This window comes from Rhinopithecus roxellana, chromosome 15 (genome assembly GCF_007565055.1).
Source record: "Rhinopithecus roxellana isolate Shanxi Qingling chromosome 15, ASM756505v1, whole genome shotgun sequence".
NCBI classification, from domain to species: Eukaryota; Metazoa; Chordata; class Mammalia; order Primates; family Cercopithecidae; genus Rhinopithecus; species Rhinopithecus roxellana.
The window spans coordinates 89,561,102-89,578,186 of NC_044563.1; the positions used below are offsets into that span (position 1 = coordinate 89,561,102).

Sequence of the window (17,085 nt, forward strand, 5' to 3'; positions counted from 1 at the left end):
TGGTTCATCTCTACAGGGATAGAGACTTATGCTGGGCATGGGTTTGCCTTTCCTCACCACAGAGCCTTAGTTAGCATCACTTTCCAGGGACATACAGAATGCCTGATCCAAAGGCATGGAATTCCACACAGCACTTAATTGGGGGACACTATGATGGCCAAGGTCCTATTAAACTATGGTTTGTGGCTGCTGCAGGGCACTTGGGATTCTTCGTGCTCAGAAACCAGCAGACAAGAAGAAGAGTCATCATACTGGCAGGGATAACTGCCCCTGATCAACAGGAAGGGGCAAGGCTGCTCCTGCATAATGAGGGCAGGAGGAATGTGTGTAGAGGTGTGATCCACTGGGCACCTCCAGGTAGCCCCACTGTAATTGTGAAAGGATGTGCAGCAACCCTGAGAAGGGTTTGATTATTTAGCATTTATCCCCTTCCCTCCCCCTCCGCTCACCCCCAGAATGAAGGTTTGGCTCACACCACCAGGTAAACCACCAACATCTGAGGAAGTTGTTGAGGGTGGAGGGAATTCAGAATAGATAGTGGAAGAGGGAAAGAATGAAGGCCAGTTATGGCTCCAAGATTAACTTCACTGGTAGGGGCCATAGTTAGTCCCACAGACCTCCTGCATTCTTCTGAGTTCCCCTTGGGAATAGAGGCCCAAGGGAAATGGGGAAGAACTTCTCCCTAAACCTGGTGGAGAGTAAAGATCTGTGTGGCACAAGGAGTAGACTGTGATGTTAACACTATAGTTGTAGTGTTTTTTAGAGAGTTCAAATTATGACTCTTATTTTTAGTTTTTTGAGACAGAGTCTCGCTCTGTCACCCAGGCTGGAGTACAGTGGCATGAACTCAGCTCATTGCAAACTCTGCCTCCTGGGTTCAAGTGATTCTTGTGCCTCACCCTCCCAAGTAGCTGGGACTACAGGCATACACCACCACGCCTGGCTAATTTTTGTAATTTTGGCAGAGATGGGGTTTCACCATATTGGCCAGGCTCTTTTCAAACTTGTGGCCTCAAGTGATCCACCTGCCTTGGCCTCCCAAAGTACTGGGATTACAGGCATGAGCCACCATGCCAGATCATTTGAGCTCTGAATTTTCCTTGATATGATTTGTCCATTAGTATTTGTTGTTGTTGTTTTTATTTTTGAGACAGGGTCTCGCTCTGTTGCCCAGGCTAGAATACAGTGGTGCTATCATGGTTCATTGCAACCTCAACCTCCTGGGCTCAATTAATCCTCGGGCCTTAGCCTCCCAAGAAGCTGGGACAACAGGTACATGCCACCATGCCTGCCTAATTTTTATATTTTTTGTAGAGATGGCGCTTTGTCATGTTGCCCAGGCTGGTCTTGAACCCCTGGGCTCAAGTGATCTATCTGCTTCGGCCTCCCAAATTGCTGGGATTACAGGCGTGAACCACTGCACCTGGCCCATTAGTTTAAATATATTCATGAGATAGACCATAATATGTAGCTGGCTGGAGTCTCAGAAAACCTTGGCATGCCTTAATATTTGAGAATCCCATTTAATTTCTTATTAATCTCTTGAGAGCAAAGAAAATCCCATAAATCCTGGCAGAGAATGTCAAGAGTTTGGACCCATGTTTAGGTAGTGGTGACTGTCCTAGTGGCTTTTAAATAGCCATCCTGCACCCGCCATTTAGAATATTTATTTTTGCTCTCAGAAGATTTTTAGAAACAAGCAAGGGAAAGGAGCCAAATCATTTACAGATTCATGTAACCAAACCAAAATGAAACCAAGATAAAAGTGTTCACAAAAATGTTAACCCAGGAATGTAGAAAAAAATTAAATTATGCATGCATGTATTAGTCAGCGTTCTCTAGAGGAACAGAATAGAATAGATATATATAAAAGGCAGTTTAGTAAGTATTAACTCACATGATCACAAGGTCCCACAACAGGCTGTCTGCAGGCTGAGGAGCAAGGAGAGCCAGTCTGAGTCCCAAAGCTGAAGAACTTGGAGTCTGAGGTTCCAGGGCAGGAAGCGTCCAGCACGGGAGAAAGATGCAGGCTGGGAGGCGAGGCCAGTCTCTCTTTTCACATTTTTCTGCCTGCTTTATGTTCTAGCTGTGCTGGCAGCTGATTAGATGGTGCCCACTCAGATTAAGGGTGGGTCTGCCTTCCCCAGCCCACTGACTCAAATGTTAATCTCCTTTGGCAGCATCCTCACAGACACACCCAGGATCAATACTTTGCATCCTTCAATTCAATCAGGTTGACACTCAGTATTGACCATCACAACGCAGAAAGAAACAAAAGTAAATTTACCAGAGAAGACATGTCTTGCAGACAGAACATGGATTCTGGAGAAACCAGAGTACTCAATCCAGAAAGCACTTGTCTTTAAACCAAAAGATAAAAACCCTTTTATCATTCCAGGAGGACGTACAGTCCTTAAAAAGGCGGCTTTATCACTAAACCAAATCCTGAATAAAGCTGATATAGGAGTTAAGAAGAAATTATTTAGGCATAGGGTAAGGAAGTCCTTAGTAAGGTTTTCCTTTTAATGAAAAGAAGCGTCCAAATAATTTTCTAACAAAGAGCAGCCTGTAAAATTGAGCTGCAGACATAGACAAGCAAGCTGCAAGTTTGCACGGGTGAATGCCAGCATCTGTGCCAATAGGAAAAAGCTACCCAGGACTAGGCATATCCAACATGACAGCTCCATCTTCCCTTTTCTTTGCCAGCAATGCATACCATAAGGAGCAGACAAGATGGCGCCAGTCAAGCAAAGACCTCATTTGCAAAATAAGATTAGGGTGGGGCGGTCAGATTCCCTGGACACTATGTAATGTCACACCTGGTCCAACCAATCTTTGGGCCCTGTGTAATCAGATACCACCTCCTCAAGCCTGTCTATAAAATCCAGTGCACTCCACTGTGGGCCAGGCTCTCTTGAAGGACAGAGCTAGCTGTTCTCTTTCTTTTGCCTAGTAAACCTCTGCTCTTAAACTCACTCCTTGTGTATGTCCGTGTCCTTAATTTTCTTGGCACGAGGCAATGAACTTTGGGTATTACCCCAGACAACAACTCCACTTCAAAGTCAAGAGCTTCTACCAAAAAGGGGGAGGCTTGGCCTGAGAGGAAACCCACCAGGGCAGAAAATGTGAGCCATAGAAACAGAGTGCTCAAAGGGCTCAGGTGAGTATTGCACACTAGTTCCAAGAATCATGAATTCCTTTTGATATTCTTTTTCAGGTCCTGCTTCTGGACACCATTTATGTCACCTTAAATAACAGAGAGGCTCTCTAAACGAAAATAATATTTATATAATAGGGCTGTATTAGTCTGTTCTTGCACTGCTATAAAGAAATACCTGATGCCAGGTGCGGTGGCTCATGCCTGGAATCCTAGCACTTTGGGAGGCCAAGGTGGGAGGATTGTTTGAGCCCATGAGTTCAAGACCATCTTGGGCAATATAGTGAGACCCTGTCTCTATAAAAAAATTAGCTGGGCATGTTGGAGCACACCTGTAATCCCAGCTACTCAGGAGGCTGAGCTGGGAGGATTGCTTGAGTCCAGGAGGTCAAGGCTGCAGTGAGCTGTCATTGCGCCACTGCACTACAGTCTGGGTGTCATAGCAAGACCCTGTCTAAAAAACAAAACAGAACAAAACAAACTATAAGCAGTTGAACTAGTTCATGGTTTACAGGCTGTAGAGGAAGCATAGTGGCATCTGCTTCTGGGGAGGCCTCTGGAATCTTACAATCACGGTAGAAGACCAAGTGGGAACTTGCATGTCACATGGCCAGAGCAGGAGCAAGAGAGAGACGGGGAAGATGCCACACACTTTTAAACCTCAGGAGAACTTACTCACCATCATGAAAATAGTACCAAGTTGATGGTACTAAACCGTTCATGAGAAATCCACCCCCATGATCCGATCAGCTCCCACCAGGCCCCACCTCCAACTGGGGATTACATTTCAGCATGAGATTTGGGTGAGGACACACATCCAAACTATATCGGGGCATTGCAATGGGAATACCTATATAACACCATAGTAAGCTATGTGTGTATTCAGGGAGGTAAAGGACCACAAAGGTTTTTTAAAGGAAAAATGAGCATCAATACGTAATTGTTTTGAGATAATTATCCTGGCTACAAGGATCAATAACAAGGGTGACACTAATCCAAGGCTGGACAGGCAGTTGCTGGACAGATGCCTTCAAAGGAGTAATTTTTGTGTAAGGTTGCAATGGCCTTTGTGCAAGGTTGCAAGTTTTGCAGTTTTTTTTATGATAGTTTTGTTATCAGGTATTTATGCATGAGTACTCTCTCTTCATAGCTGTTCCTGGCTCAGTTTATCAGGCTTTTTTGTTGTGTTTTGCTTTTGTAAACATAAGTGACTCCGTTTTGATTCTGACAACTTTAACATTGACAACCATGAAAGATTTCTTTCAGATTTCTGACTGCAGTGACTGTCATTGACTGTTGGCCTCAGCTGGTATATTCTGAAATCTATTACTGTGTTTCCACCAAAACCATGCTTCCCATGAACTGCTCCTAGCCAATGATTGAGCATGGCAGGGATCCTAGGAAGGCCTGTTCTTGGAATATGTGGGATTCCCCTGATGGCTCAAGGACTTCTTACCTGCCTTGCTGAACTTCTTGAGAACTGCACTGCAATCCAAGTCTTCTCCACTCAACTTTGCTTCCCTTTCTTTTTCAAAAGGATTATACCAGCATCATGGTCTCTTGGCTCTTCTAGCCTTCCATGAGTTCCTGCCTATCAGGCATCTGCTTCTCAGAGGACCGAGACACATTTCTGTTACTCCAACAACAATTCTGTTACCAAGGACCAGTGCTGTGGTCCTTGGACCAGCAGCACTGGCCTCATCAGAAATGCAGAATGTCAAGCCCCACCCCAAACCTCTTGAATCAGAATCTCATTTCAACAAGATGATTCATATATGCATTATAATTTGAGAAGCACTGATTTAGATGATTTGGATTTTTCAGCACATCCTTTAAATCTCAGTTTGGAAACTAAGTCCTTGCCAAGGTAAATATTTGGAATCACAAAGTAACAGATCATCTGTGTCCTGCATTTTTATAAGTCAAAGCCCAGCAAAGTTAAGGGACTGGTTCAAGGTCATAGATGAGATTAGAAGACAGCCGGCACTAGAAGCCAGGTCTCTTGCCACCCAGCATGGCTCTGCTGTGAGCAGGCTATTTGCTGTAAATATGTATTGTTTAGTGTGGTAGCAGTGGAAATAAGGCTAGTTGTGGTAGAGTACAAATATATTTGTTCTTTGTTCTGGGTTCCTGGCACACAGTGTCTAAAACCCTAGAAATTTCTTAAGTGATAGTTTTTTTTAAAAGTTATTCCTAACACACCCCACCCTTTAGGAGTATCTTTTGTTATTCATAACTGCCCTTCGCAACACCTGAGTTTATGCTAACAAGGTGATTCAGGTGGGGTCCCTAGCTAGGTTAAGGATGTGGGCTAGTCGTCTGAAAGACCAAACAAGTGAATAGAGGGTGGGAACTTTCAGCCACCCCCAACCTCGGGGGAGGGAGGGTAACTGGAGACTGGGTTGTAAAACCTCTTGAATAATAAGATAAGGAGTGCCTCCGGGTTGGTGAACACATCAGATGCTGGGCAGATGGTGTGCTGCCTCCGTCCATACCGTGCATCTCTTCCCTTTGGCTGATCCTGAGGTTTATCCCTTAGAAATGAGCTGGTAAATGTAAGTAAAGTGTTTTTCTGAGTTATGTGATTTGTTCTGGCAAATTACTGAACCTGAGAAGGGGGTTGTGGAAACCTTCATATTTATAGCTGGTTGGTTAGAAGTTCTGGTGGCCCTTGGAACTTGCAACTAGTGTTTGAAGTGGGGGCAGTCTTGAGGACAGACCTGAACTTGTGGAGTCTGTGCTAAATCTGGGGAGGTAGTGTCAGACTTGAACTGGATTGTTGGATGTCCAGTTGATGTTGGAGAACTGGTATAGAAACATTACATGCATTTGTTTTATCAGAAGTGGCCTCTGAAAAAAACATATTAGTCCAAACTCAGATGTGCTGTAAGTATAAAATACACAGTAGATTTTGAGGATTTAGTATGAACAAGGAATATATTTCATTAATTTTTTTGTATTGTTTACACATTAAAATACTTTTGATATATTGGAGTAAATATATGGTAAAAACAAATATATTAAAATTAATGTCATCTTTTTTTTAAACTTAAAGATACCTATGTGGCTTGCATTATATGTTTGATGGTGCTGCTGTAAACCCTATCTCTTCATCAACACTGCTTTATTCACTGCTTAATTAATAGCTTTGGCTGGGATTGCTGAGGGCACTTCCCTGTTATCAACTTGGGATCTTTCAGAAATTCTTTATGGGATGATAGGGCTACTTAACAACTCGTATAAGAACCCCTGATTAAATACCTAAAAATGTCAGTTTCCCTTGATAAGCAAATCTGCCGTGTTACCAGTTTAAGCTCTAGCTCCGGGGTGGAGACAGTAGAATGAAGGGGTTTGGGAGGTGGGAATAAAGGATTTGGGTCAAAGGGGTTGGGAAGTGACTTTATGCTAGGTGCTCCTTTGAGTTTGCATCTTTCAAGAGCCCATATTAGAAGGGTTTTGTCACTGGGACCACAGAAGGAAGGGCCCTGTTAAGGCTCTTGCAGGTAGCCAAGCCCTGGTCTTTCTCCCTTGGAACTGTAAAGCAAAAAAGTATATGAGACAGGTCTCAATCAATTTAGAGATTTATTTTTCCAAGGTTAAGGATTGTGACCCAGGACACAGCCTCAGGAGGTCCTGAGAGAATACAAGCCCAAGGTGGTTGGGTTAAAGGCTCTTGTTTTTATATGTTTTAGGGAGACGTAAGACATCAACCAATGCATGTGAAGTACAAATTGGTCTGGCCTGGAAAGGCGGAAGCTTATAGGTCACAGGTGGATTCAAAGATTTCTGATAGGCAATTGGTTGAAGGAGTTATTATCTAAAAGGCTGAAATTGAGAGTCTGGGTTAAGATAAGGGGTTGTAGAGACCTAGTTTCTTATGTAGACGAAGTCTCATAGGTGGCTGCCCTTAGAGGCAACAGATAGCAAATATTTCCTATTCAGACATTTAATAAAAGGCACTAGACTCTTAGCTAATCTCTTCAGGATCAGAAAAAGACCTGGGAAGGGAAAGGGATCCTCTATAGAATGTAAATCCCCCCAAGATACAGCTTTGCAGGGCCGTTTCAAAATATGTAAAAGGAATGTATTTTGGGATTAAAAAAGCTTTGATTTCCTTTAGGGCTTACTATCTGTTATGTGATGCTATACTAGAGTCAGGTTGGAATTTGGTATTTTATTGTGACAGTCTATTTTGTCAGTCTTAAGATCTGTTTTAATGTTAATGCTAGTCTGTTGTGTCTAAACTCCAAAAGGGAGAGGCTGTAATGAGGCATGTCCACCTCCTTGCCCCAGCATCATGACTGGAACTCGTTTTTCAGGTTTCTTTAGAACTCCCTTGGCTGAGAAGGATCCATTCAGTCATCTGGGGGTCTTAGAATTTTATTTTTGGTTTACAGAACCCAGTATTCTCCCCTTTCACAGTTAAGACCTGAGGAATGAAGGGCATCCAGATACCGACACTGTGAACACAGCTTCTACTCAACCCCTAATCCCAGTTGTTTCCCGCCTGACTGAATCTCAGGGACACAGCAATGCATAATGGTAGCTGTTGAGAGGCCTAGGACCAAGGAAAGGCTTGAGGGCCCTTGACTTAGAGCAGCATGCTCTTGAGACTGAGGAGAACCGAAAGCTCAAGGGAATATGTCACTGTCTCACCTTGAGCCTCAGTGGCTCTTTGGGGTCCTCTTGCTTGGCTCGGAGGACTCTGGATGTCAAAGGACTTAAAGGCTCAGCCCTGAGATGAAAACTTGCATTCTCTGTTGGCTACATGAGGTAAACTCATGGGCTTAACCAGAGAAGTACTGTCTAGAACTGAAATCACTGATCATTTGTGCTGTTTAACAATTCCCTGTTTGGGAGGCCGAGGAGGGCAGATCACGAGGTCAGGAGATCGAGACTATCCTGGCGAACACGGAGAACCCCTTTCCCTACTAAAAATACAAGAAATTAGCCAGGCGTGGTGGCAAGTGCCTATAGTACCAGTTATTTGGGAGGCTGAGGCAGAAGAATGGTGTGAACCCGGGAGGCAGAGCTTGCAGTGAGCTGAGATCGCGCCACTGCACTCCAGATCCTGGGTAACAAAGCGAGACTCCGTCTCAAAAAAAAAAAAAAAAAAAAAAAAATTCCCTGAAGCAGAAAAATCTGCTGCTCAGACTTCAATGTCTCATGCCTACAATTTTCACAATTTACTATATACTCTAGGTGGTGGAATGGACCCAGAATAGGTAAGGGACTTAAGCAATTTCAAACAGCTTATTAGATAGTGGTAGGAGTGGCAGCACATGTGAGAATCTTGGCCTCAAGTCTCTTACCTTAACTCTGCAGAAGTGTGTCTGGAACCCAGAAGCTCATGCTAACATGTTCAGTATCCCTGGTTACTTCTTGAGCAAAGGGCAGTGATGACATTAGGAGAATGAAGGCACAAAGTGGGTCATGCTTTGTTTTATTCTTGAACCTTTAGTCCCATGTATGAATCCTGAGTGTTACCCTCCTGCGTGCTGTGCACTACAGAATGAACTTTAATTCACAGTAAATGAGGGAGGCTTTTTCTTAAGAAATAAATTTAATTCAAGGTGGTTAGTGAATGTGAGGCAATGTAATGCCTTCACGAAAGTTAAAATAGTCCAGTTACAAAAGAAGCACTGTGTATAGTCTCAAATAGCTGAAGGTTCAATGGGCTCCATATTTTACAAAGTACAAAAAATTATTTCATATACAAAGAAAAATACAAATAATGTGCAAAAACCATTTTCACAGGTGGCAATTTATAAAATGGAAATGATAGAAAAGTCCTTCATTCTTAATTATCCCCGAATTTCTTATATATTAACACAGTTCTATTTCCTAGTGTGTAGACAATTTTAAATTTGAAATTCCGACTTATTTTTAATCTACAAAGACAATGTATTTTTATTTTTAAAAAAGGGAACCATTTCATTATTGAAATCTTATGAATGCATCAGTTAATTTATATTAAATTATAAGCAGGCTATCTGAAAAACAAGGATATAGAAATCATATATACACATTTTTGAAATATTAGTTTAGTATTTAACATATTAACATTTCAAAACAAATGCAATGATCTAGCTACCTATGACGCCAGCTGGTGTCAGTGGCTGTAGCAAAGATGCTGTTTCTGTTTACCATGAGCAAACAGCATTTCTTGGGTCTTAAGCTAAACAAACACAAGTTATCAAAGTAAAGAAAATCTAAAGACAGTTCTTACTTTCCATGTGTAGAAGTGTAGTTTGGGTATCCAGTCATGCCACAGTGTGACTGTGGTCAACACAGCCCTTGTCACAGGTGTGTGTGGTCCTAAATAGCTGGCCTCTGTCTTTCCAACATCTTCACTTCATTGGGAGTTCAGTGCAAGTGTTTGTTTTGTGAGTTAGTGCATTCAGCTTTTTTTGCATGTTATTTTGAAAAAGAAACTGTCAGGAAGCAGAAGATACATAAGAACATAAGGCCCTGGATCCTCAGAGCACCTCTGGTCTAGAGAATTCAACGTTTTGGATAGAGAATTCAACGTTTTGGAAGTAGTGTTTTCCTGCATTGGGCCGGTCATTGTTGTACCATTCCCTGGATAATCTTTTTCCATCAGAATAATGCTGTGTGCTCCCTCTTTGCCTGCTACTGAACAATGACATCTCTTGTTGTGAACCCCAATGGCACAGAAGGGACCATGGAAGCACCTTTTGGCAGCACCAGAGAACTGAGCATCTCAAAGGTCAGGCAGTACAAGTAGATGCCTCTCATAGGAAACCTAGTCTAGGTAGAATATGAGACAATCTTGGAGGGTTTTGATTTTTGCTTGTTAAACAGGTCTCCAAGCAAATTATGACCCTGGAGAACAAAAAAGGATCTATAGCTTTCATGAAGAAGGACCCAAGTAGGTGGTAGCCATTTTGCCTGGGTGAGGTTCACAGTTGGCTCAGGAGACATCTTCTGATCATTAACCACTAAGACCCTGTTAGAAAAATGTAGTGCAAGATACAGGGAGTGCATGGGGCTGTTGACCAGACCTGTGTGAAACACCTATTCAGGTTAAGTAGATATAGCAACCCCTGCAAGAAGGGACTGGGCAGGAGAACCTCAGGCCCTGGGATAACGTGTTGTCAGCTCCTCAAGGATCCATGCTTTTTTTTTTCTATCTGGCAGCATGAGTTCCTCTATTTCTTCGGCATAGGTTGACCATGGGCATCAGGCATCAGAGATACAGCTCTGGATCCTGTCCATCCATTGCTGGGCACTCTGTCCATCCTGGGCGCAGAAGTTATACACACGTTTGCTGGTCTTGAGCTACAAAACCAAATGACAGCGAACCAGAGATGAAGGGCAGGGCTGTTTTATAGATTTGGGTAAGTGGTAAATCAGTCCCTGTGACCTTTCTTTTCCATACTGCCCCAGAACTACCATACTGTTACTGCCTTTACTTTTCTGGTCTCTAGAGTCATAGGGGATGTTGATAGAAGGGTACTGGCAGGAAAAGGAGACACACTGGGAGCGCCTTACTTTGCATTTTCTTAGTGTCTTCTTTGACTAAGGAGGAAGGGTCAGTAATGAATAGTGCCTTTAACCTCTCCCATGCACTGCACCAATGCACTAAAGGTGAGGGAGCTCCTTGTGCTCCAGGGGGATACCTGAGGTTCATCCATACCATAAAGTTGGCCTTTGTGTCCCCTTTCTTCAGTTGGAGCCATATTGGAAGCCCACTGTCAGGAAAACGATCTCATGGCCTCAGCAGGGCCATAAAGGATGACCTATCTTCTTTATGAAGCCCTGCTTGACTCCAGGGACTACATAAGTTCCCTTCTATTATGTGGCCTATAAAGTGCCCCATAGCCCACGTGAGGGCTGCTGAAGATGTTAGGGTAGATACTTCTCATGTGTGCCTAAGGACAGTCTTTTGTGGGTGGTCAAGCATGAAAACCACTGAATACTAGGGAAATAGCATCTGCTCTTGAAAGTAGGTAGTAACTGAACTAACAGCATTTAACAAGGAGTTCATGTTTCCATGTGCGGCTGGACTCCTTTTGCATAAAGCAGTATACAGCTTTTCTGAGACATACAGACAGGAAGAGAGGATAGCCTTGGGGTCAATAATGCTGAGTTCAAGCTCTGGAACAATTCCCATAGCCAAGGGGGTCTGTCATCCATCCGTAGTCACCACCAATTGCTCTGAGGGCTCCATCATTCTTGGAGACAGACAGAATGATGCGCAGGCAGAGCCAGGAAAAGAGAAGTAAGATCAACTTACATCAAAGAAAGCCTTGTCACTTGTGTGCTTTGGGGCTCCCATGCTGGGGCCAGCAGGGATGACCATTTCTACTTCAGCCAGATCAATGTGGCCTTTACAGCTCGTGTCCTCACCTGAGTCATAGTATCGCAGCTGGAACCAAAAGGATACAAGTGAGATATAAGAGACACAGAAAGAGAAAATGGCATGGCTTTTCAAACTGTATTTGAATACCTTCCTCTGTACCTTGGTTATATATGCTAAACTATGCCTGGAAGAATACACAAAAAATTAATGTTACTTGTTGCTTCTAGGAAGAACTAGGTGGCTTGGAGAAAGCACTGGGGGAAAGACTTATGTACTGTTTGAAAATTGAACAAATAAATGTATTACATCTTAAAAGATAGAATTAAGGCTGGGCATGGTGGTTTATGCCTGTAATCCCAGTACTTTGGGAAGCCAAGATGGATGGATCACTTAAGCCCAGGAGTTCGACAGCAGCCTGGGCAATGTGGTGAAACCCTGTCTCTACAAAAACATACAAAAATTAGCCAGTTGTGGTGGTGCATGCCCGTAGTTCCAGCTACTCAGGAGGCTGAGGTGGAAGGATTGCTCGAGCCTGTGAGGTCAAGCTGCAGTGAGCTGAGATCCTGCCACTGCACTCCAGCCTGAGTAAGACCCTGTCTCAAAAAACAAAATAATAAAAAAAAAGAAGTGAAGTAACAATTGTAAAAAGTATATGTAACATATAAAAAGGGGGCTAATGTTTAGTAATATACAGAATTCCCAGAAATTGATAAGAAAAAGATAAACAATCTAGTAGAAAAATGCTCAAAATATCTCAACAGGCGAGTCACAGAGAAATACAAATGACTTATAAATATTTGAAAAGATGATCAACTTCATTAATCAAAGAAAAGTAAATGACAAATGAGATTTCACTTTCGGATTGAGAAATATTAAAAATGGCTGATGATATCCAATAAGGTACTAGATCATCTCAAATACTGCCAGTATGAATATAATTTGTTGGAAATTTTTTGGAGAACAAATTGGCAATATCAACTAAAATTTAGAATGCTTATGCCTATTGAAACATCTTTCCAGGCTGGGCGCAGTGGCTCACGCCTGTAATCCCAACACTTTGGGAGGCTGAGGTGGGTGGATCACTTGAGGTCAGGAGTTTGAGACCAGCCTGACCAATATGGTGAAACCCCGTCTCTACTAAAAATACAAAAATTAGCTGGGCATGGTGGGCACTAGTTATCCCAGCTACTGGGGAGGCTGAGGCAGGAGAATCGCTTGAACCCAGGAGGCAGAGGTTGCAGCGAGCCAAGAATGCACCACTGCACTCCAGCCTGGGTGACAAGAGCGAAACTCCATCTCAAAAAAAAAAAAAAAAGAAACACCTTTCCCACCTTTATAAAGTAGTCCTACAGAAATACTCCTATAAGCATGCAAAGAAAGATGAAGAAGTTTCCTTCAGCTTTTTTTTTTTTTTTTTTTTTTTTGAGACGGAGTCTTGCTCTGCTGCCCAGGCTGGAGTGCAGTGGCCGGATCTCAGCTCACTGCAAGCTCCGCCTCCTGGGTTTAAGCCATTCTCCTGCCTCAGCCTCCCGAGTAGCTGGGACTACAGGCGCCCGCCACGTCGCCCGGCTAGTTTTTTGTATTTTTTTAGTAGAGACGGGGTTTCACCGTGTTAGCCAGGATGGTCTCGATCTCCTGACCTCGTGATCCGCCCGTCTCGGCCTCCCAAAGTGCTGGGATTACAGGCTTGAGCCACCGCGCCTGGCCCCTAGCTTTGTTTTATCAGCTAAACATTGGAAAAGACATATTTGTCTTTCAGTGCAGCAGTGAATACATTAAATGACAATTCATCAATAAAATGGAATACTATAGAGCTTTTCAAAAACAATATGGAAGATCTATATGAGTTCATATAGAACTCATATAGGAAAACTGTTCAAGCCATTTTAAAAATCAAGTTGCCAATAGCATGTAGATAAAAAATGATTTTTGAAGAACACAATAAAATAGCTTAGCATTTGACTACACAGGGGACTTTGAGATCTGTATGAAATGTTTGAATGTGGCATAATAAGCATATATTGCCTTTTGGAATAATAAAAAAAGGAAAAAAACCATCCCAGCACTTTGGGAGGCCAAGGCGGGCGGATCACGAGGTCAGGAGATCGAGACCATCCTGGCTAACACAGTGAAACCCCGTACCCTGTCTCTACTAAAAATACAAAAAATTAGCCGGGTGTGGTGGCGGGCACCTGTAGTCCCAGCTACTTGGGAGGCTGAGCCAGGAGAATGGCGAGAACCCAGGAGGGGGAGCTTGCAGTGAGCCAAGACTGCACCACTGCACTCCAGCCTGGGCAACAGAGCGAGACTCTGCCTCAAAAAAAAAAAAAAAAAAAAAAAAAAAAAAGGAAAAATGTCAAAGAGACTGCTAGGGAATAAGCCTCATTGGGCCATAATCTGTGGATTTCACTCTAGCGTATATGGCAGGAAAGTGGTGCTTCTGACAATGTGGCTCTGGCCTGAGACTTTTCTCTGTCTCTCCTCTCAGGCATGGTATGAGTAGGGCTAAGTGGAAAAACTGTATCTTTCATGTTAAAGAAGTCCAGAAGACTGGTAAGAATGTAAGTATAATTTGATGTAATTGTAAATTATAGAAAAATTATGACGTTCTTCTATGTTATATTTAGAAGTTTAATGGAACTTTTTTACACAGTGTAGCCTCTATGATTTCAGAGTATAGCTCCCTAACAGGGCTTCCATTTGTATATTTGAACATAAATTATCTATATTGTCCCACAAAGACTCTGTAATCATTATGAAATTCCTTAAGTAGAGGAAAAGCTGGACCCCAAATATAGTCTTCATTTGGAAGGAGTCTTCTAGCTGCAGGTCCAACCAAAGCACTGTATTATAGGAGTAACAGTTCAGGTTTTTCCTAACAGATTCCATTTTATAGTAAATGCATTGACAATCAAAATGTGGAACCCTCAGCCTTGAGGCTGAGTGGTCAATTCCAAGGTAGAGTAAGGCCTGCAGTCAGAACACAGGAGACCATGCAGCTCTCAGTAACGCAGGGTGCAGAGCTGCTGGAGGTTTGGGTAGGAATTGCTCTCCCTTGAAATCATTGGAGTAAAGACTATGATGCTAAGGATTGCAGAGGCTGCTACAGGAATAGCTAAGAACCTAACAGTAGTCAAAAGACTTCTTGACACAGTCAGCAAGGTCCAGTCTAGTACTTGCCCACAGTGAATTCCAAGTTTGGGTGGGCACATCCCCTTCTGCCTCTTTTGGGGCACCTTTGCTCCCCTGTTGCTGCCATCTTTGAAGGGTAACAGTGCCTTCTTTAGTAACCAGTACAGCAATGGGCACAGAGGTGGTGGTCGATAAATGTTTGTAGAATAAATTAATGCCCTCCGTTTTGAATGGATGCTTTCTGCTGCAAGGACAAAGGTAGCCTGTATTCTGGGGAGTGTTCACAGGCACAGGTTTGTATGTGCATGTATGCAACAGGCTGAAAACCTCAGGAATCCCCTTAGCTGGGTTTTAAGATCAGGCAGCGAGAGATATCTGAGCATTAAGAAAAAGAGTTCTATTGCTCTGTGCTCTGGGCTCAACTGTTGCTGCCTCAGCCTGCAAGTACCAGGCCGAGCTACTTGGGAAACTTCCTCGGAAGGCTATTGCCCTTACTCAGGGACATCTGGGGCCCTTAAGGAGCCTCCAGACTGCATACGAGAGGCACTAAAAAAGCACTCTGTACATGAGGAATCTATCTGTCTGCTAGAGCCACATAATAGCCAGGGACTGGGACTAGCCTAGACAGAAGTAATTTCTTTTGGCTTTAAGAGTATTACCTGATGTTTTGTTACATCCAAAACAAACCAACGGGGCTTCCAACCTTTCAGCAAAGCCCCTCTTTTATAAAGCGTTCCCTCAAAGGACCTAGAAGAAATGATGACAGGAGAGTTAATTTTGATTTACACTTACGAAATGCTGTAAAGGGGAGGGGATGTCTGTTGTTTTTGTCAAGTCTCTATTTCCCCTAGATGATCCAAAAATGGCTAATAAGAGTTCTCCCTAGAATTTTTCTACTAGACCTCTGGGGAAAGACTGCTGCTTTCTGCTGGGATTACCACATCTGTGAGGCTTGGAATGATCAGTAGCCATCTTTTGTGCCATGTTGGGACTGACATAACACAGAGAGAGGGCAAAGCAGAGCCGGGAAATGGATAGAAGATACTGTGTGAGAAGCTAGCATACCCTTGACTGTCCTAGTTTATGTGAGTAAATTGCTTTTTGCTTCAGCTAGCATAAGCTGGATTTTTGATGTTTGCCGCTGACAAAGTGCTGGCTAACACATATTCCCTCAAACGTTCTGGCAGACAGGAGATAAGAGCCATCAAGACTCAACTACAAATAACTACAACCTCTTGGCATTATTTTTAGTTGTAATTTTTTTTTCTTTTCAAAGAAACATCTAAAACATTACAAAAGTTAAAGCAAATCCATTTCAACTTTATAAAAGACTGTACTGTGCATAGGCCTAGCTTATTGAGGGACCTGTGGTTTAGCCTCAGGTGGTGTGGGGAAGTCTTCAGCACACCGAGCAGGATTCAGCATGTCACCTGTTTTCCTCATTCTTGGATGTATACTGGCTATAGAGCGTGGCTGCTCTTCGCTCCACTCCATTGGATGGGGAGATGCTGGAATTCTGTTCCTCCCCCATGCTGCTGTCTGGGAGATGTAGCAGAGACCTCTTCTGATAGGAAGGTAGGTTGGTAGACACAATTCCTGGGGACCTCGACAAGTGTCTTTGGGACTGAAAAAGACAGGACAGGAGCTAGGAAACCTTTACAGACACTTAAGCCACTGACTGGAACATTTCATTTACAAATATTTATCTCAAGGAAAAAACTGGACAAATGAGCAATGATAATGTACAACAATATCAATCCCAGAGTTAGTTATCATGGTAAAAAGCTGGAAACATGGGAGGCTGAGACGGGCGGATCACGAAGTCAGGAGATCGAGACCATCCTGGCTAACACTGTGAAACCCCGTCTCTACTAAAAAATACAAAAAAAAAAAAAGCCGGGCGAGGTGGCGGGCGCCTGTAGTCCCAGCTACTCAGGAGGCTGAGGCAGGAGAATGGCGTAAACCCGGGAGGCGGAGCTTGCAGTGAGCTGAGATCCGGCCACTGCACTCCAGCCCGGGTGACAGAGCGAGACTCCATCTCAAAAAACAAAAAAACAAAAAAAACTGGAAACAACCTACCCGTCCATTATTAGGGACAATAAACAAATTATGGCATTTCCATACAGTGGAATTCTAGACAGCCATTAAAAAATGATGCTGCTATGGCCAGGTGTGGTGGCTCATACATGTAATCCCAGCACTTTGGGAGGCCAAGGTGAGTGGATCACTTGAGTCCAGGAGTTCGAGACCAGCCCGGGCAACATGAAGCCCCATTTCTACAAAAAACATTTTAAAAATGAGCCGGGTATGGTGATGTGTGCCTGTAGTCCCAGCTACTTGGGATGATCACCAGAACCCGGGAGGTTGAGGCTGTAGTGAGCCATGATCACACCACTGCACTCCAGCCTGGGTGACAGAGTGAGACCCTATCTCAAAAAAAATAAAGATGATGATTTTTTTTTTGAGACAG

The 17,085-nt window shown here is 43.3% G+C and overlaps 1 protein-coding gene and 1 long non-coding RNA gene across 3 annotated transcripts in view; one reads left to right on the plus strand and one right to left on the minus strand.

Annotated features, from left to right (window-relative positions):
- Positions 1-17,085, plus strand: part of LOC104679297 — a 52,215-nt gene that overhangs the window by 12,102 nt on the left and 23,028 nt on the right. The gene's annotated exons all lie outside the window — the stretch shown is intronic.
- The window catches only part of SBF2 (SET binding factor 2), a 527,862-nt gene continuing 519,468 nt past the window's right edge, over positions 8,692-17,085 (minus strand). The window contains exons 37-40 of one of the 2 annotated variants that reach the window (XM_010384825.2): positions 16,046-16,239; positions 15,275-15,362; positions 11,418-11,549; positions 8,692-10,459 (exon numbers count right to left, since the gene is read on the minus strand). In XM_010384825.2, the coding sequence (XP_010383127.1) occupies positions 10,361-10,459; positions 11,418-11,549; positions 15,275-15,362; positions 16,046-16,239 (513 nt within the window). In that variant the 3' untranslated portion in view covers positions 8,692-10,360. The remainder of the gene's footprint in view (positions 10,460-11,417; positions 11,550-15,274; positions 15,363-16,045; positions 16,240-17,085) is intronic. The other variant, XR_004053641.1, reaches the window with a different exon arrangement.